This window comes from Humulus lupulus, chromosome 5, assembly GCF_963169125.1.
Source record: "Humulus lupulus chromosome 5, drHumLupu1.1, whole genome shotgun sequence".
In the NCBI taxonomy this organism is placed as follows: Eukaryota; Viridiplantae; Streptophyta; class Magnoliopsida; order Rosales; family Cannabaceae; genus Humulus; species Humulus lupulus.
Genome location: NC_084797.1, coordinates 243,271,612 through 243,284,843, shown reverse-complemented (window position 1 = coordinate 243,284,843; position 13,232 = coordinate 243,271,612). Strand labels below are relative to the sequence as shown.

General features: G+C 32.8%; 3 protein-coding genes across 4 annotated transcripts; 2 read left to right on the top strand and 1 right to left on the bottom strand.

Annotated features, from left to right (window-relative positions):
* Nucleotides 1-2,207: 2,207 nt before the first annotated feature.
* LOC133778680 (short-chain dehydrogenase TIC 32 B, chloroplastic) lies at nt 2,208-4,931 on the top strand. Of its 2 annotated transcripts, none has more exons than XM_062218684.1 (8): nt 2,208-2,679; nt 2,820-3,051; nt 3,174-3,253; nt 3,338-3,494; nt 3,596-3,677; nt 3,837-3,906; nt 4,080-4,126; nt 4,207-4,931. In XM_062218684.1, the coding sequence occupies exons 1-8, from the start codon at nt 2,559-2,561 to the stop codon at nt 4,405-4,407; spliced, it is 990 nt and encodes a 329-aa protein (XP_062074668.1). In that variant the 5' UTR covers nt 2,208-2,558; the 3' UTR covers nt 4,408-4,931. The 2 variants fall into 2 exon arrangements, with proteins under 2 accessions (XP_062074668.1, XP_062074667.1); XM_062218683.1 differs by having other exon boundaries at nt 2,209-2,679; nt 3,837-3,924.
* Nucleotides 4,932-7,995: 3,064 nt separating this feature from the next.
* Nucleotides 7,996-11,537, top strand: LOC133778677 (uncharacterized). The gene is made up of 12 exons (XM_062218681.1): nt 7,996-8,217; nt 8,316-8,581; nt 8,789-8,862; nt 8,951-9,045; nt 9,544-9,641; nt 9,809-9,892; nt 10,060-10,140; nt 10,243-10,332; nt 10,442-10,537; nt 10,682-10,761; nt 10,874-10,962; nt 11,073-11,537. Exons 1-12 carry the CDS (start codon nt 8,079-8,081, stop codon nt 11,426-11,428), a joined length of 1,548 nt encoding a protein of 515 aa, XP_062074665.1. The 5' UTR covers nt 7,996-8,078; the 3' UTR covers nt 11,429-11,537.
* A 286-nt stretch (nt 11,538-11,823) lies between these two features.
* Nucleotides 11,824-13,029, bottom strand: LOC133778678 (transcription factor MYB1-like). The gene is made up of 2 exons (XM_062218682.1): nt 12,793-13,029; nt 11,824-12,693 (listed from the first exon to the last, which is right to left on the bottom strand). The coding sequence occupies exons 1-2, from the start codon at nt 12,923-12,925 to the stop codon at nt 12,038-12,040; spliced, it is 789 nt and encodes a 262-aa protein (XP_062074666.1). The 5' UTR covers nt 12,926-13,029; the 3' UTR covers nt 11,824-12,037.
* Between the last annotated feature and the right edge of the window lie 203 nt (nt 13,030-13,232).

The following is a 13,232-nucleotide window of genomic DNA, read 5'->3' as shown; positions in this document are numbered from 1 at the left end:
GCCTATATTACTATTTTGTAAAAAGTTATTAAAATACGATTATTATACAAAGTAACTTGGCGAACAACTTTTTTTTAAAAAAAAAAAGTATTATATTGTATAAGTGATTGATTTAATTGATTGTTGTCTGTATTTCCGCCTCCGACACGTGACAACTCACAATGACTGGCTTGGACAGTCATAGACATCTTCAGAGTATGTTACCTCCCGAGGGCTCTATTCGAGGCGAATATAGGTGAGGTCGCCTATCTTCACCAGGGAGTAAGTCGTGGATACCTTTAAGATAGATAGCTCTCCGAGGCTTGCCCCCAGAGCTGAAGGTTCTCTAGCTAAGGAAATTAAGGCGAGGGCTCTCCTCCCCCAGTCGTCTCACAGGTTCGAGGTTTCGGTTCTCAGACCTAAGATAAGGCGCTAGGTGTCAGCCAGTGCGAGTTTGCAGTGCTAGAAGATCGCATGACAATTTTTTTGGGCGATCAGTCAATAGTGTTGTCGAGTGTACGACTTGACAATTCGTACTCCCTGATAGTACCTAGGGCATGTTCCCCATAAAGTAGGTACATTTCTGCGGTGGGCCCCGCAATTCTCGCTTGGGTCGTGGTCTCTATTAAATGTAGGTCAATGCATTGAATTGATATTAAATCCCTTAATAATGGGAAAAATGTGTATTAATTACTAATGATTAATATTAATGACCTCAGTCTCTATAAATAGGGCTGAGAGTCTCTTTGTAAAGAATTCAGTTTTTCAGAGAGAAAACATCTTATACTTAGAGCAATCTAAACACTATCTAAGAATACTCCATCAGAACTTGTCATAACAAGTTTTCAATCCTCTTAATATCAGAGACTCATGGACTAGGGTCATTTTATAACCTGAACTACGTAAAAATCTTTGTGTTCCTATTACTCATTTCTTTAATCTCACGTTTTAAGGTTGATAGCGAAAAATAATCAATATTGATAAATAAACATTAGGACATATAAACTAATTTTTATATGATAAACACAATATAACTCTCAACTATTTAATTACATTAATTATATTCAATAATATCAAGATAAGGATCAGTGTTGATTTTTCTTTATATTGATTGATAGGGTGAATAAGGATTATAAGAAACAAGGCAAAAACAAGCCTAAATTTGATGGTTTAATAATAATTTATCATGACTCTATCCCTTTAATATGATTGATTGTTTAATTTATTATTTCATTAACATTTTTGTAAATAATTTTGTAATAGAAAAGAACTACGCAATCAACATAGCAAATTAAGCACAAAATGAGTCAAAAAAATAATTACATAAATAAAATACTAACAAATTTAGTATTAATTAATATATCATCAAAATTTAGAATCCCCAAATTGTAATATTTTTTTCTACTCAATTAAAATAAAATAGGGTGGTGGTTGACTTGACCATTTCCTCACATTATTTCAAAATATTCTTTTCTTTTTTTTTGCTATTGTCACAAATCAACTAGTCCTCGATTAGTTGTCGACGTTAATCAATTTACTAATCTAATGATAATTAGTTTTATTTTTCTATTATTTGACGGTCAAACTCAAATCTGAAACTGTACGTGGTTGTGTGATATATACCTAATAAAAAGTATTAAAGAAAAAAAAATTAATTATACGAAATTATGCTTTTAATAAAACACACCGTATTTTACGATATCTTGTCCCTATCAGATAATTAAAATTAATACAACAATTAAACACAATAACATCCCCATCACAATCTCAATTAATTAATTACTTATTCAATTAAGTAAAAATACTATTTTAGCCCTATATTTTTCCCGAATATATAATCAGTTTTAGTGTTTTGTTAAATGACAATTCAGATTATTTGTTGTATAGAATAGATCAAAATAGTACTTTATACTCAATTTTGATCGAAATATTTTCAATTATAATATCAATTTTCGAGTCCTTAGTGATGCAATGAATTCAAAAAAACAAAATAAAATACGAATTATCATTTAACAAACACATATCTTTTTTTGTAAAACACTAAAAACAAATTATCATTTATTTAACAAACACATAAAAACCAATCACGTATTTGAGAAAAAAAAAAAAAAAAGTAAAAATCTTATTTTTTATTTAATTAAAACCTAATCATGCAAAAAAAAAATTAACCTCATATCCAATCACGGACAAATATATAATCCCTTCTCTCCTTGTTCGATTCTCCACTAAAGAAAAAACCACTAATAAATATAAACTAAACTAATCGCTTCTCTCTCTATCTTTTTTGTTCTCTACAGTACCGTACTAAACCAGCTTTTTCTTTCTTTCTCTCTCCTCTTCTTCTTCTTCTTCTGGTTCTGAGTTTTAATGCAAAGCGGAACTGCCTATAGCTAGGACTGTGTGCCCGCTGCGGTGCGTTTAATGCAAAACGGCGTCGTAAAGCTGAAACTTCTGACAAAAACGACAGCGCCTTTCGCTATTTTCCCAACACTTCCTTCTTCTTCTTCATCTTCGTCTCGTTCTTTTACTTAGCCAAAAACCCAAAAGAATCTTTCGATTATTGTGAAAATTCACAGAAAATGCTGGAATCGGTGAAGTACCTGATCGGCTCAGTCGGAGCGAGTGGCTTTGGCTCAAAGTCCACCGCCGAAGAGGTCACTCAGAACTCTGATCTACGATCCGTCACCGCCATTATTACTGGTAAGTAATCAAGAAGTTACTATTATTGTCTTTGATGATTATAGCGAAAATGATAATAATCATAATCATACTGTGATGATTGAAACAACACGAGTCCTCTGTTGGTGATTTTTTTATTATTCATTATTGTTTTTCCTTAGGAGCTACGTCAGGAATCGGTGCCGAGACGGCTCAAGTTTTGGCGCGGCGCGGCGCGAGGCTGGTTCTTCCCGCTCGGAATCTCAAAGCTGCGGAGGAAGCCAAGTCGCGAATCTTGTCGGAGTATCCGGACTCGGAGATCGTCGTCATGGCTCTCGATCTTAGCTCTCTCAACTCCGTTCGTCGCTTCGTCGCAGAGTTTGATGCTCTCCAGTTACCTCTCAACCTCCTCATGTGAGTTTTCCTCTCCACCTTTTCCTGTTTGGCCGGAGAGAAAATAACGAAGAAAACGACGGAAAATACGAACAGTTAATTCGCTCCTTCTCTAATTTTTTTTCTTCCTTCAATATTCGCAGCAACAACGCCGGAAAGTTCGCGCACGAGCATGGAATTTCAGAAGACGGAATCGAAATGACCTTTGCCACTAATTATCTAGGTATTATTAATTAATTAATTATTAAACTAAAATAAAAATAAAAATATAGTATTAATTCTGATAATTTTATTTCTTTATCTTCAGGTCATTTTCTACTGACAAAGCTTTTGCTAAAGAATATGATCGAAACGGCGAAGGTTTCGGGAATCCAAGGCCGAATCGTGAACGTTTCTTCCACCGTACACGGCTGGTTTACCGGCGATACACTCCGATATCTCGGCGAGATAAGCCGAAACAAAAGGTGAGAAATTCAAACAATAATAATAATCAGCGATTAAGTATATAATAATAATAATTAATCTTAATTTTATGGTGGTTAAATTTGTCATTTGTGTTAAACAGACATTATGATGCGACACGTGCGTATGCACTTTCGAAGCTTGCTAATGTTCTACACACGAAGGAACTTGCTCGGAGACTCGAGGTTTGAATTTGATAATGATAAATGATAATCATTTAAAGACAAATTTTAATTTATTTTATTAATTATCAGAAAAAAGTGTTATTTGTTTTCTTTCATTATTATAAATTATTATTATGAAATATTCTAATTTATTTATTTATTTTTTTAAAAAAATCGCAGAAAATGGAAGCTAATGTGACGGTAAACTGTGTACACCCGGGAATCGTGAGGACCAGACTCACCAGAGAACGTGAGGGTCTTATTACTGGTACAATTTATTAATTTATTAATTAATTAACTAATTAATTAATTATTTTCAATTATTATTATTATTAATAATAGTCAAATATTTTATTACCTTTATCCAGATGATTAGATTGGATCCTTGAATTAATTTTTTAATTATTATTATTATTTGTATAGATTTGGTGTTCTTCTTGGCTTCCAAGCTCTTAAAGACAATCCCTCAGGTAAGAAAAAAGTTATTATTTAATAAAAAGAAATTTAAAAAAAAAAAACTTAAAATCATTTTCTAATTTTCTAATTATAGGCAGCAGCAACGACATGCTATGTGGCAACAAATCCAAGGCTGAACAATGTGAGTGGGAAGTATTTTGTGGATTGTAACGAAACGACGTCGTGTAAGAGAGCTACGAACTTGAAAGAAGCAGCTGGGTTATGGTCTGCCTCTGAGATCATGGTTACTACTACGGACACCAAATCAGCTCTTTCTGCCATGAAAACCAATTAATACATATATACAAAAAAAATTACTATATATGCATGGCATGGCAAAAACTATATATATATAAATATATTTTAATTAATTAGTTTTTAAAAAAAAAGGGGTTTAGTGGGATAGATAGATATATATATTTGACTATGAAGAGAGACAAAAACTAGAGAAAGAGGGAATATGTAACTGGAATATACGATGTAGACAGCTTCAAATATGGTAGCTTTTAGTAGTATATAAATAAATATATATATATATATAAATTAAGGTGGACTTGCTTGTATGATCGATGTGTGTGTATGATATATATTTTTCTAAAGTAGTATTGTAAGCTCTATTCTATAAATATATATATATATAAGCAAGTTGGTCATATTTTTTTCAAATTGGTGTTATTGGTAGATTGGCATAATGATCATACAATAATAATCAGAGATATGATAAGGTTGAGTTTGAATATTGGAGAAAAAAGGTGCTTGGAAACCCTATGTAGCTGGGTACGTTGATAATAATATATACAAATATATATATTGGGTTTTGATTAATTATTTATTTTTCGATTTGTATGTATTTTCATATAATTAATAATAATAATAAGTGGGCAATGGGACCGGTTTAGTAGCATGTGGTAGGTTGAGTTTTGAAGAGTATCTTAGATGTTTTTGGGGTGATGATACGACCGTGGCCCTACTAACATGCCCCAGACTGTTATGGACTCCAATTAATACATGCGTTTTAAGGAAAGAAATGATTAACTTCAAATTAAGTAGACCCATTAATTTATTAATTAATTAATGTTAATTGTTTTCTTTCTGGCTTCTACTACACAGTTGTTTGAGTTCCCTTTTTCTTTTTATTCTTCACTTACACACATTTATCTATTTTTATACATATATATATATATATCAATCATATATATATATTTGACCACATATTTTATATGGTGGGAGCCAATACAAACATTATAGTTTTGTAAAGCAAACAAATTAAGAATAAAACAGAAAAAAGGACAATAATTTATGTGTATATATATATATAGAACACATCAATACATTATATATGTACACGCGCGCACACACACTTAGTTCTCAGGATCGATATCCCCATTATATATACAATAATACAACTGAGAAATTTTACGTGTATTGTGTATGTGAGTGTATATATATTTATTTTCAATCATTGTGATCTGAATTTATTTATAAATATGTAAATCTCTCATTTATTATCCATGTGATCATAAGTAGACCATGCATGCATTGTTGGACACGTGGTATCCTGTTATTTATATATTTGTGTATATAAACCTAAATAAAAAAAATATGATATATATATATTATATCTTCATATGACACTTTCATTAATTTACAATTATTGGTTTGATGAGATTTCTGAAGAAGACAAATATATATTAAGAAAATTACAGTGGTGATTAGTTTTCCTCTTCTCTTCTTAACATCGATCTTATTATTATTCATTACTTGATGAACTATTTTGGTCAATTGGCCATAAATTTAGCAAATTTCAATGAAGATCGTTTATTGTGCTTTATATATTGATATAAAGAACGTTTTTGGTGTTATTGACTCTAATATTCTTATTGTCATGCATCTCTTTGACTAATAAGAATGTCGGTTGTCTGAGTACCAACTTATGAACATATGTTAAGTCAGTTTCTGTATAACTGACCTATCAGGATTGATATCTGATGTCTAAATTGTAGTAGTAGATATGATCTTTTTATTATAATGGATATGGAGATATCCTCTTTCACTATTGGAGAATCCATTTTAATCTTTTTTTTAAAAGCTATTTGACAACAATTGATTGTAGGTTTTTTTTTTTTTTAATTATAACCACCGTACTAAAAGAGGATTTTGAAACTCATTATCTCTCATTCTATGTACAACTTTAGTGCATGTCTTGCATTGTTGTAACAACGTTGCTCGTGGACTAATTAAGTTTGCACTTACAACTAATAATGAGTTTACTTCGCAGCATATATCTTGCCTTGTATTTTGACTAATGTTATCAACTATTTTATCAATGAGCATTGGTCTTTTTGTCAAATTTTTTTTTTATTATGTTTTGAATCCACTCCAATTTGTTGTATAAAGAATAAATTAACTATAGTTTGATTTGATTTTGGTTTTATTTTGTATATAATACTATATTATAATATTAGGATAATCTCATTTTTCTATGAAATATATATATATATATATTTAGGACAATTCTTCTGTAGGGCTTCACTTTAAGCTTTATCGGTGGAGCTCTTCAGTGTTCTTGACCCGTGAATAGTTTCCAGTGCGTTTTATTTATGACTATGTATATTGTAGTTATTTAGAGTATCCTGCAAAATTTCAGAAAATTCCGAATTGTTTATAATACCGAAAACTAGGTTCAAACATGTTGTTTTCCACACGCATAAAAAAAATTAGTCACGTGTGCAATATATTTGAACCTAGTTTTCGGTACTGTAAACTATTCAAAATTTTCTAAAAATCGCACCGACGCTCTAAATAGCTACAATATACACGGTCATAAAAACACAATCGCGCCAAAAACTGTTCAAAGATTAAGAACATTGAAAGTCTCACCGGTAAGGCTTAAAGTGAAGCCTATGAAAGAATTCTCCTATATATTTATATGATACTTGAAATATTCTTGTGTGTAGGTTGTTTCTGGTTCAAAGAATGAACCTAAGACCAAAGCCTCCTTATTTTTATTTTTAAAGATTAAAATAGAGCAAATTTTTATATTTTTTACAGTACTGCACCAGGTTTGGTGCAACACAATTCATCACTCTAAATACCTTTTTTTCTTTTTAATAATGTGATATAAAATAATATATAATGCAGTTCTTTTTTTTTTTTTTGAAAAAAGAAAAGAAAGTACTATATATATTTTTTTAGTTTGAAATTTAGAGTATTGGGTTGGAGATGAAAATTAAAATAGAGTATGAATAGTGTAAAAATAATGTATAAGATAAGAGAAATTGATGAAAATTGTCTGTTTTGATGTGATTTTGCACTCTAGCCTAATTTTAATAATTTTTTGTAAAATAACATCCATCTAAAATTCGACAAGTTGTTTAAATTTTTCGACTAGCTGTCTAAAATTTTCGACTGACTATTTGAATTTTTCGACCACTTAACTAAATTTTTGATTAACTGTCTAAATTATGAGAGGTCATTTTGTAAAAAATTATTAAAATTAGGCTAGAATACAAAATAAATTTTAAAAATATGCTATTTTGAACTTAGAACTTTGTTTTGAGGTTTTGGTATGTGTAGCGTAGGTGTTGTATGTGTTGTATGTATTCAGTAGATTTTTTAATATATTTTATTTTGTATCAGATACTAAATTTTTATAATTAAATAATTTTGAAAAAAACTTTCAGACAGTAGATTTTTTTTTAAATAATCACTTTTATTAAAATCTATAAGAAAAAGGTCGTTCATGTAAATACAACAAAGAAATTAGCATTTTAGCCCATTTAAAACTTCTCTATAAGAAGGCCCAAAAGTGAGGCCCGGTGAATACGATGGGCCCAAAAGCCCAAAACCAACCTAAGCTAAAACCCCGACCCGAGTCTTCTCTTCCAAATAAACCCCGAGCCGAGACTGGGATTACCAGAGAGAGCAGCCGCCGGTGAGAAGGAAGCTCATCTTTTCTCTCCAAAAATGGCGACAGCCGTCGTAATCCACGAGGCCGCACAAAAGGTTTTTACACCAGAAACACTTCGCTCCGCAGCCAAACAGTCTATGGGTTGCCTCGTCGTACCCGTTCGTCTCCGCCGAGCCATCAAAAAGTACATCCGAGGTCTGTACTCTTTTTTCAATCCTTAAACGTATTTTTTATATCTGTATAGCTCGAATAAGTGTTGAAAGAGTTTTTGGGTGGTGGGTTTTGGATTGTAGAGCAAGAGCAGCCTCATATGAAGAGAAAGGTACTGAGCTTATCTCAATCATTGAATGAAATCAAGGGCGTGAATCTGCAGCTAACGGCTGCAACTTCGAAGGAGCTCTTTGATGACCCTTTGAAATCTGTGGATCAATCGAAGCGGTGGAAGATTCAGAGCTCTTATGGCGACATTGGTCTCATGTACAGAGACGACGAGACCATCGCCTATGTTGCTTCACGTATGCCCGCTGTGTTCTCGGCCTGTCATAGAGTTCTCAAGGAGGTAATTTTTTAACTGAATTTCTCATAAAATGTCAAGTTATGGTGTCAATACTGAGTTTGCTTCATTGCTGATACATATATAAAGTTAGCAGCTTCTTGAGTCTTGATTCGTGAAAACTGTTAGCTTTGCAAATTTTGTTTCTTTAGAGTCACTGAATTTGGAAGTTTCTCGTTTTATAAAAAAAAATGTTTACTTTTCAATGTTCAGGTTCGTAGAAGGCTACCTGGTTTCTCTCCATCTACCGTTTTGGATTTTGGTGCTGGCACGGGTTCTGCCTTCTGGTGAAAATCATATCTTTTGGATAATTATATGCCTATTGACTTATGATTTGACTTTTGGATTTTTATGTTTATGGATTGAATGTCATAGGGCGCTAAGAGAAGTCTGGCCACAGTCCTTGGAGAAAGTTAATTTAATAGAGCCATCTCAATCAATGCAGCGTGCAGGCCGGAGCCTCATTCAAGGTATTGTTTCCAGTGAATTAATCAATTTTCTTTGAGATTATTGAAATGCTTGCTTATGGTACAAGAGTTATTAGTGTAAAGAGAAGTGATTAGTTAGTGAAAAAAAAAATGTGGTCGTGTAGAAATAAACATATAGTTATGAGTTCTATATTACATTTCATTGATAACAAGAATTATTAACAGTTACATTATGTTTTTGTTTATGTAGTGTCCCACGTGATCATTTTTACACACTACATGTGTAATGGTCTGATAGAATCTTTACTATCTTATAACTGATATGCTAAGCTTGAAAGAAAGCTATTGATGACATGCCATCATTGTGGGCGATTATTATTTGCTTTATGTTTAGAAAAACCATTTGTATATTCAGTGTTTTTTTTCCCAATAATTGTATGGTTTCAGTGTTGTTAGGTTTCAGGTGTGCTGTTTTCTTTGAGTTCATGCTAGCTTTGTTGGATCCAGCAAAATTCTAACCCTTATAGTTATGAATTTTAGGTTTGAAGAACTTGCCACTTATTCATAGTTATGAAAGCATTGAAGCTCTTACCAAAAACATTAAAAAGTCGGAAAGGAAACACGACATTGTCATTGCAGTAAGTGTTCATATAAAAATATATATATTTATTTGTTTATCCCTCAGCAAGGAGTTCGAGTAATTTGCTTTTACTTCATATAATTATTCTTCTTCTGCATAAATATTTGCACTATATATTTGGCGACTTTTTGGTGATACTTTGCTGTTTGTATCTTTTTGGTGAAGTCATATGTGCTTGGAGAGATTCCATCTCTGAAGGACCGAATAACTACAGTACGCCAGCTGTGGGATCTTACACAAGATGTTCTGGTAGGTTTTCAACATATGATAGTTTCAAATCTAAACATGCCCGTCCTTGGCAGTGGTTTTTTTTTTTAGTTTTAATTTAGGGTGTTCCAGAGGTTTATTAATGTGTTTTTTTAAATAGAAATGAGACAGCTTTCTTGCTGATGTCCTTTATGTCATGATATTTATAGGTTTTGGTTGAACCTGGAACACCACAAGGCTCTAGTATCATTTCTCAGATGAGATCACATATTTTATGGATGGAGAAAAGGGTAAACAGTCCTTTTTTTAATTGATATTGGGAAAATATTCGTTTTGTAATTACAGTACTCATTATTCTGATCTTGTGTAAATTGTTCTTCATGATTTCTTAGAAATTAAGGAAATTAAAAGTTGGAACCAATGAAACTTCAAAGGACTTGGCGGCTAATGCTCAAAAAAGTGGTGCATTTATAGTTGCTCCTGTGAGTTTAAGAGTGTCCTTGTTTTTCTCTGATATTAGTCCACCAAAGATGCACATTGTTCTTTCTGAACTTTTACGAGTCTTTTATAACTTTATGCCAATTTCTGCAGTGTGCTCATGATGGGACATGCCCATTGGAGAATGGCGGAACGTACTGTCATTTTGTTCAGCGCTTGGAGAGGACATCGATTCAACGTATATACAAGGTTTTTCCCATAGTGATATGCTACCGCTCATTTAATATTATATGTATTTTACTGTCTATAATTTATGATACAAGCAGAAACTCATTCCTCTGTGACAAGCTTAACTAATGATTTTTATTCTCTCTTATTTGTGACATCCTTCAGCGTTCCAAGGGTAAGCCTTTGCGTGGCTTTGAAGATGAGAAGTTCTCTTATGTTGTTTTCAGGAGAGGACAACGACCAAAGTGAGTTCCTATGTATTAACTGTTTTGGACTGTAAACTAAACAAAACGTGATTGCTACTTTCTTGATTTCGTAGCATCGAAACATTTCATAATTTGAAACTTCAATATCCAGGGAAGCTTGGCCTCTTGAGGGTATGAAATTTGATACATTGAAGGAGCAGCATGCTAAAAGAAACCCAGAAGATTTAGAAATCGACTACGGTAATTCATTTCCATGTTTTAGTACTTTATTAAAAAAAAGAGCCTCATATTGATCTTCTGCTATGATCACTTGTCTTTTTTTTCTTAATATTTGTTTTGACCTTTGCCAGAGGATCTAGTTAAACAGCAGCAACAACAACAACAAGATATGGTTCTGTACGAGGAACCTGATCCTGTTACCTACGATTCTGATGTGATGGAAACAACTGATGTTGACGAAATCAACGATGTAGAGGAGGAAGAAGAAGAAGAAGAAGCCACACCTGCTGATCTCGGTGGTGGTTGGGGTAGGATAATCTTTTCACCTATTCGAAGGGGCAAGCAAGTCACGATGAACATTTGTCGATCAACCAAACCAGACGGCTCAGAAGGTGCATATGACCGAGTGATTGTCACCAAGAGTAAGAACCCCACATTACATCATCAGGCTCGAAGATCTCTTTGGGGAGACTTGTGGCCATTCTAAATTTTGAAATCAACTTGATACAGGCATTTCCCTTGTAATTATTCATGTTGTATTTAGTGCTGATTTTTTCATTTGTTCTCATTATAATTTAGACTACCTTTCTTTCTTACTTTCACAAAGTCTGCAATATGAGATGAATGCCTCTCTAATTATACTATACACTAGCTTAGTCCAAGGCCAATGTCGAAATCAAATAGCACTACATTCTTTCATTTTTAATGTTCTTTATCAAGTTGAGACTAGTTTAATTCACTTCCATGTGGTCTTTGGCTTTTGGAAAATAAGTTTATAACAGTTCCAAATTTTATAAAATTATACTATATTTAAGTGTTATTTTTTCTAGAAAAGGATTTCTCAAATGAAATTGTTTGGAATTCATTTTTTTCCCAGCTAAGATCCAAGCAGAACCAAAAAAACGAAAACTAGGCACATGAATTCTTATTCAAAAAGAAAAGGCCTTACAACAAACACTCACTAACCAATACTAGAGTTTTCTTCTGAATTCTAAATACAATCTAGCACCAAATTTCAAGCCCACAATTTCAACAGAAGTTACAGAGATATTGATTGTGACTTGGTGACTGGTGTCCTTATATTTATATGGAATCTTCAGCAAAAAGAAAAGTTCGATTGAAGATGATCCTCAACCTCGAGAAGCTGCTGATATTCCTCAAAGATCTTATCTAGCATATCATCATTACCTAGTGAAAGTTGGTCCAAATATGTACTCTTCTCACAGCCTTTACCAATAATGATACTATTATTGTTCACAAAATCATCATCTTTGTTACCACCACCATCTCGATCAAGCTCTAGGCTATAAAGATTAAAAACTTCTGCACAATCTTCTCCATGAGCACTGTACTCTGACCCACTAGCCATACTAGTACTACCACCATCAAAACTGTCCTTTTTTGTGCTTGAAAACTGAGAAACTCTAATGGGTTTTGGCAGATGTATCTTGCTCTTCGGTTTTTCGCATGATTTCGATGCTTCTTTGGGAGATTTCTTGTAACAACTGGTGTTGGTGTTGGTGTTGGTGTTGGTGTTGAGTCTTTTGCTTAGGTGGGAATTCCAGTAGTTCTTGATCTCATTGTCAGTTCTGCCTGGGAGTCTTCCAGCAATGAGAGACCAACGATTTCCCAAAAGGGTATGAAGCCTTATGATTAGATCATCCTCATCAGCTGTGATGTTCCCTCGTTTGATGTCTGGTCTGAGATAGTTCATCCATCTCAGCCTGCAACTCTTCCCACACCTAAGTAGCCCTTTCAAAATATTAACACAAAATCTTAGATACAATAGCTAAGATAACATATATATATAACTTTTTATAACATGTGTAATGAAAAAGTGTTGGGTTTTACCAGCTTTTTTAGGCACAATTCTCCAATGGCCTTCACCATGAAGCTGAATGTAGTTGACAAGTAAACTGTCTTCTCTTGGAGTCCATGGACCTCTGCGCAAACCTACTCGTGAACAACAAGCTGTTCTTCCCATTTTCTCAGGGCTTTTCTATGATTCCAAACAGCATGAACAGAACAAAAAGGCACATAATGTTGTCACCTTTATGAGATTTATACCATAAGAAATATTACTATGAATTCTTGTCCAATATTACAAGAAAGAAGAAAAGTCTCTTAATTCATCTTCGTTATATAAATAAGGGTTTATACTTTTTTGAACCATGTGTTTTGTTTGCACCTTATTTTTTTACAAATTCATTTTTAGACTATGAATTTTGTAAAATGGTTTAAATAGAACTCTAAACCTAATTTTGATGAATGATACATTGAATATAACAATA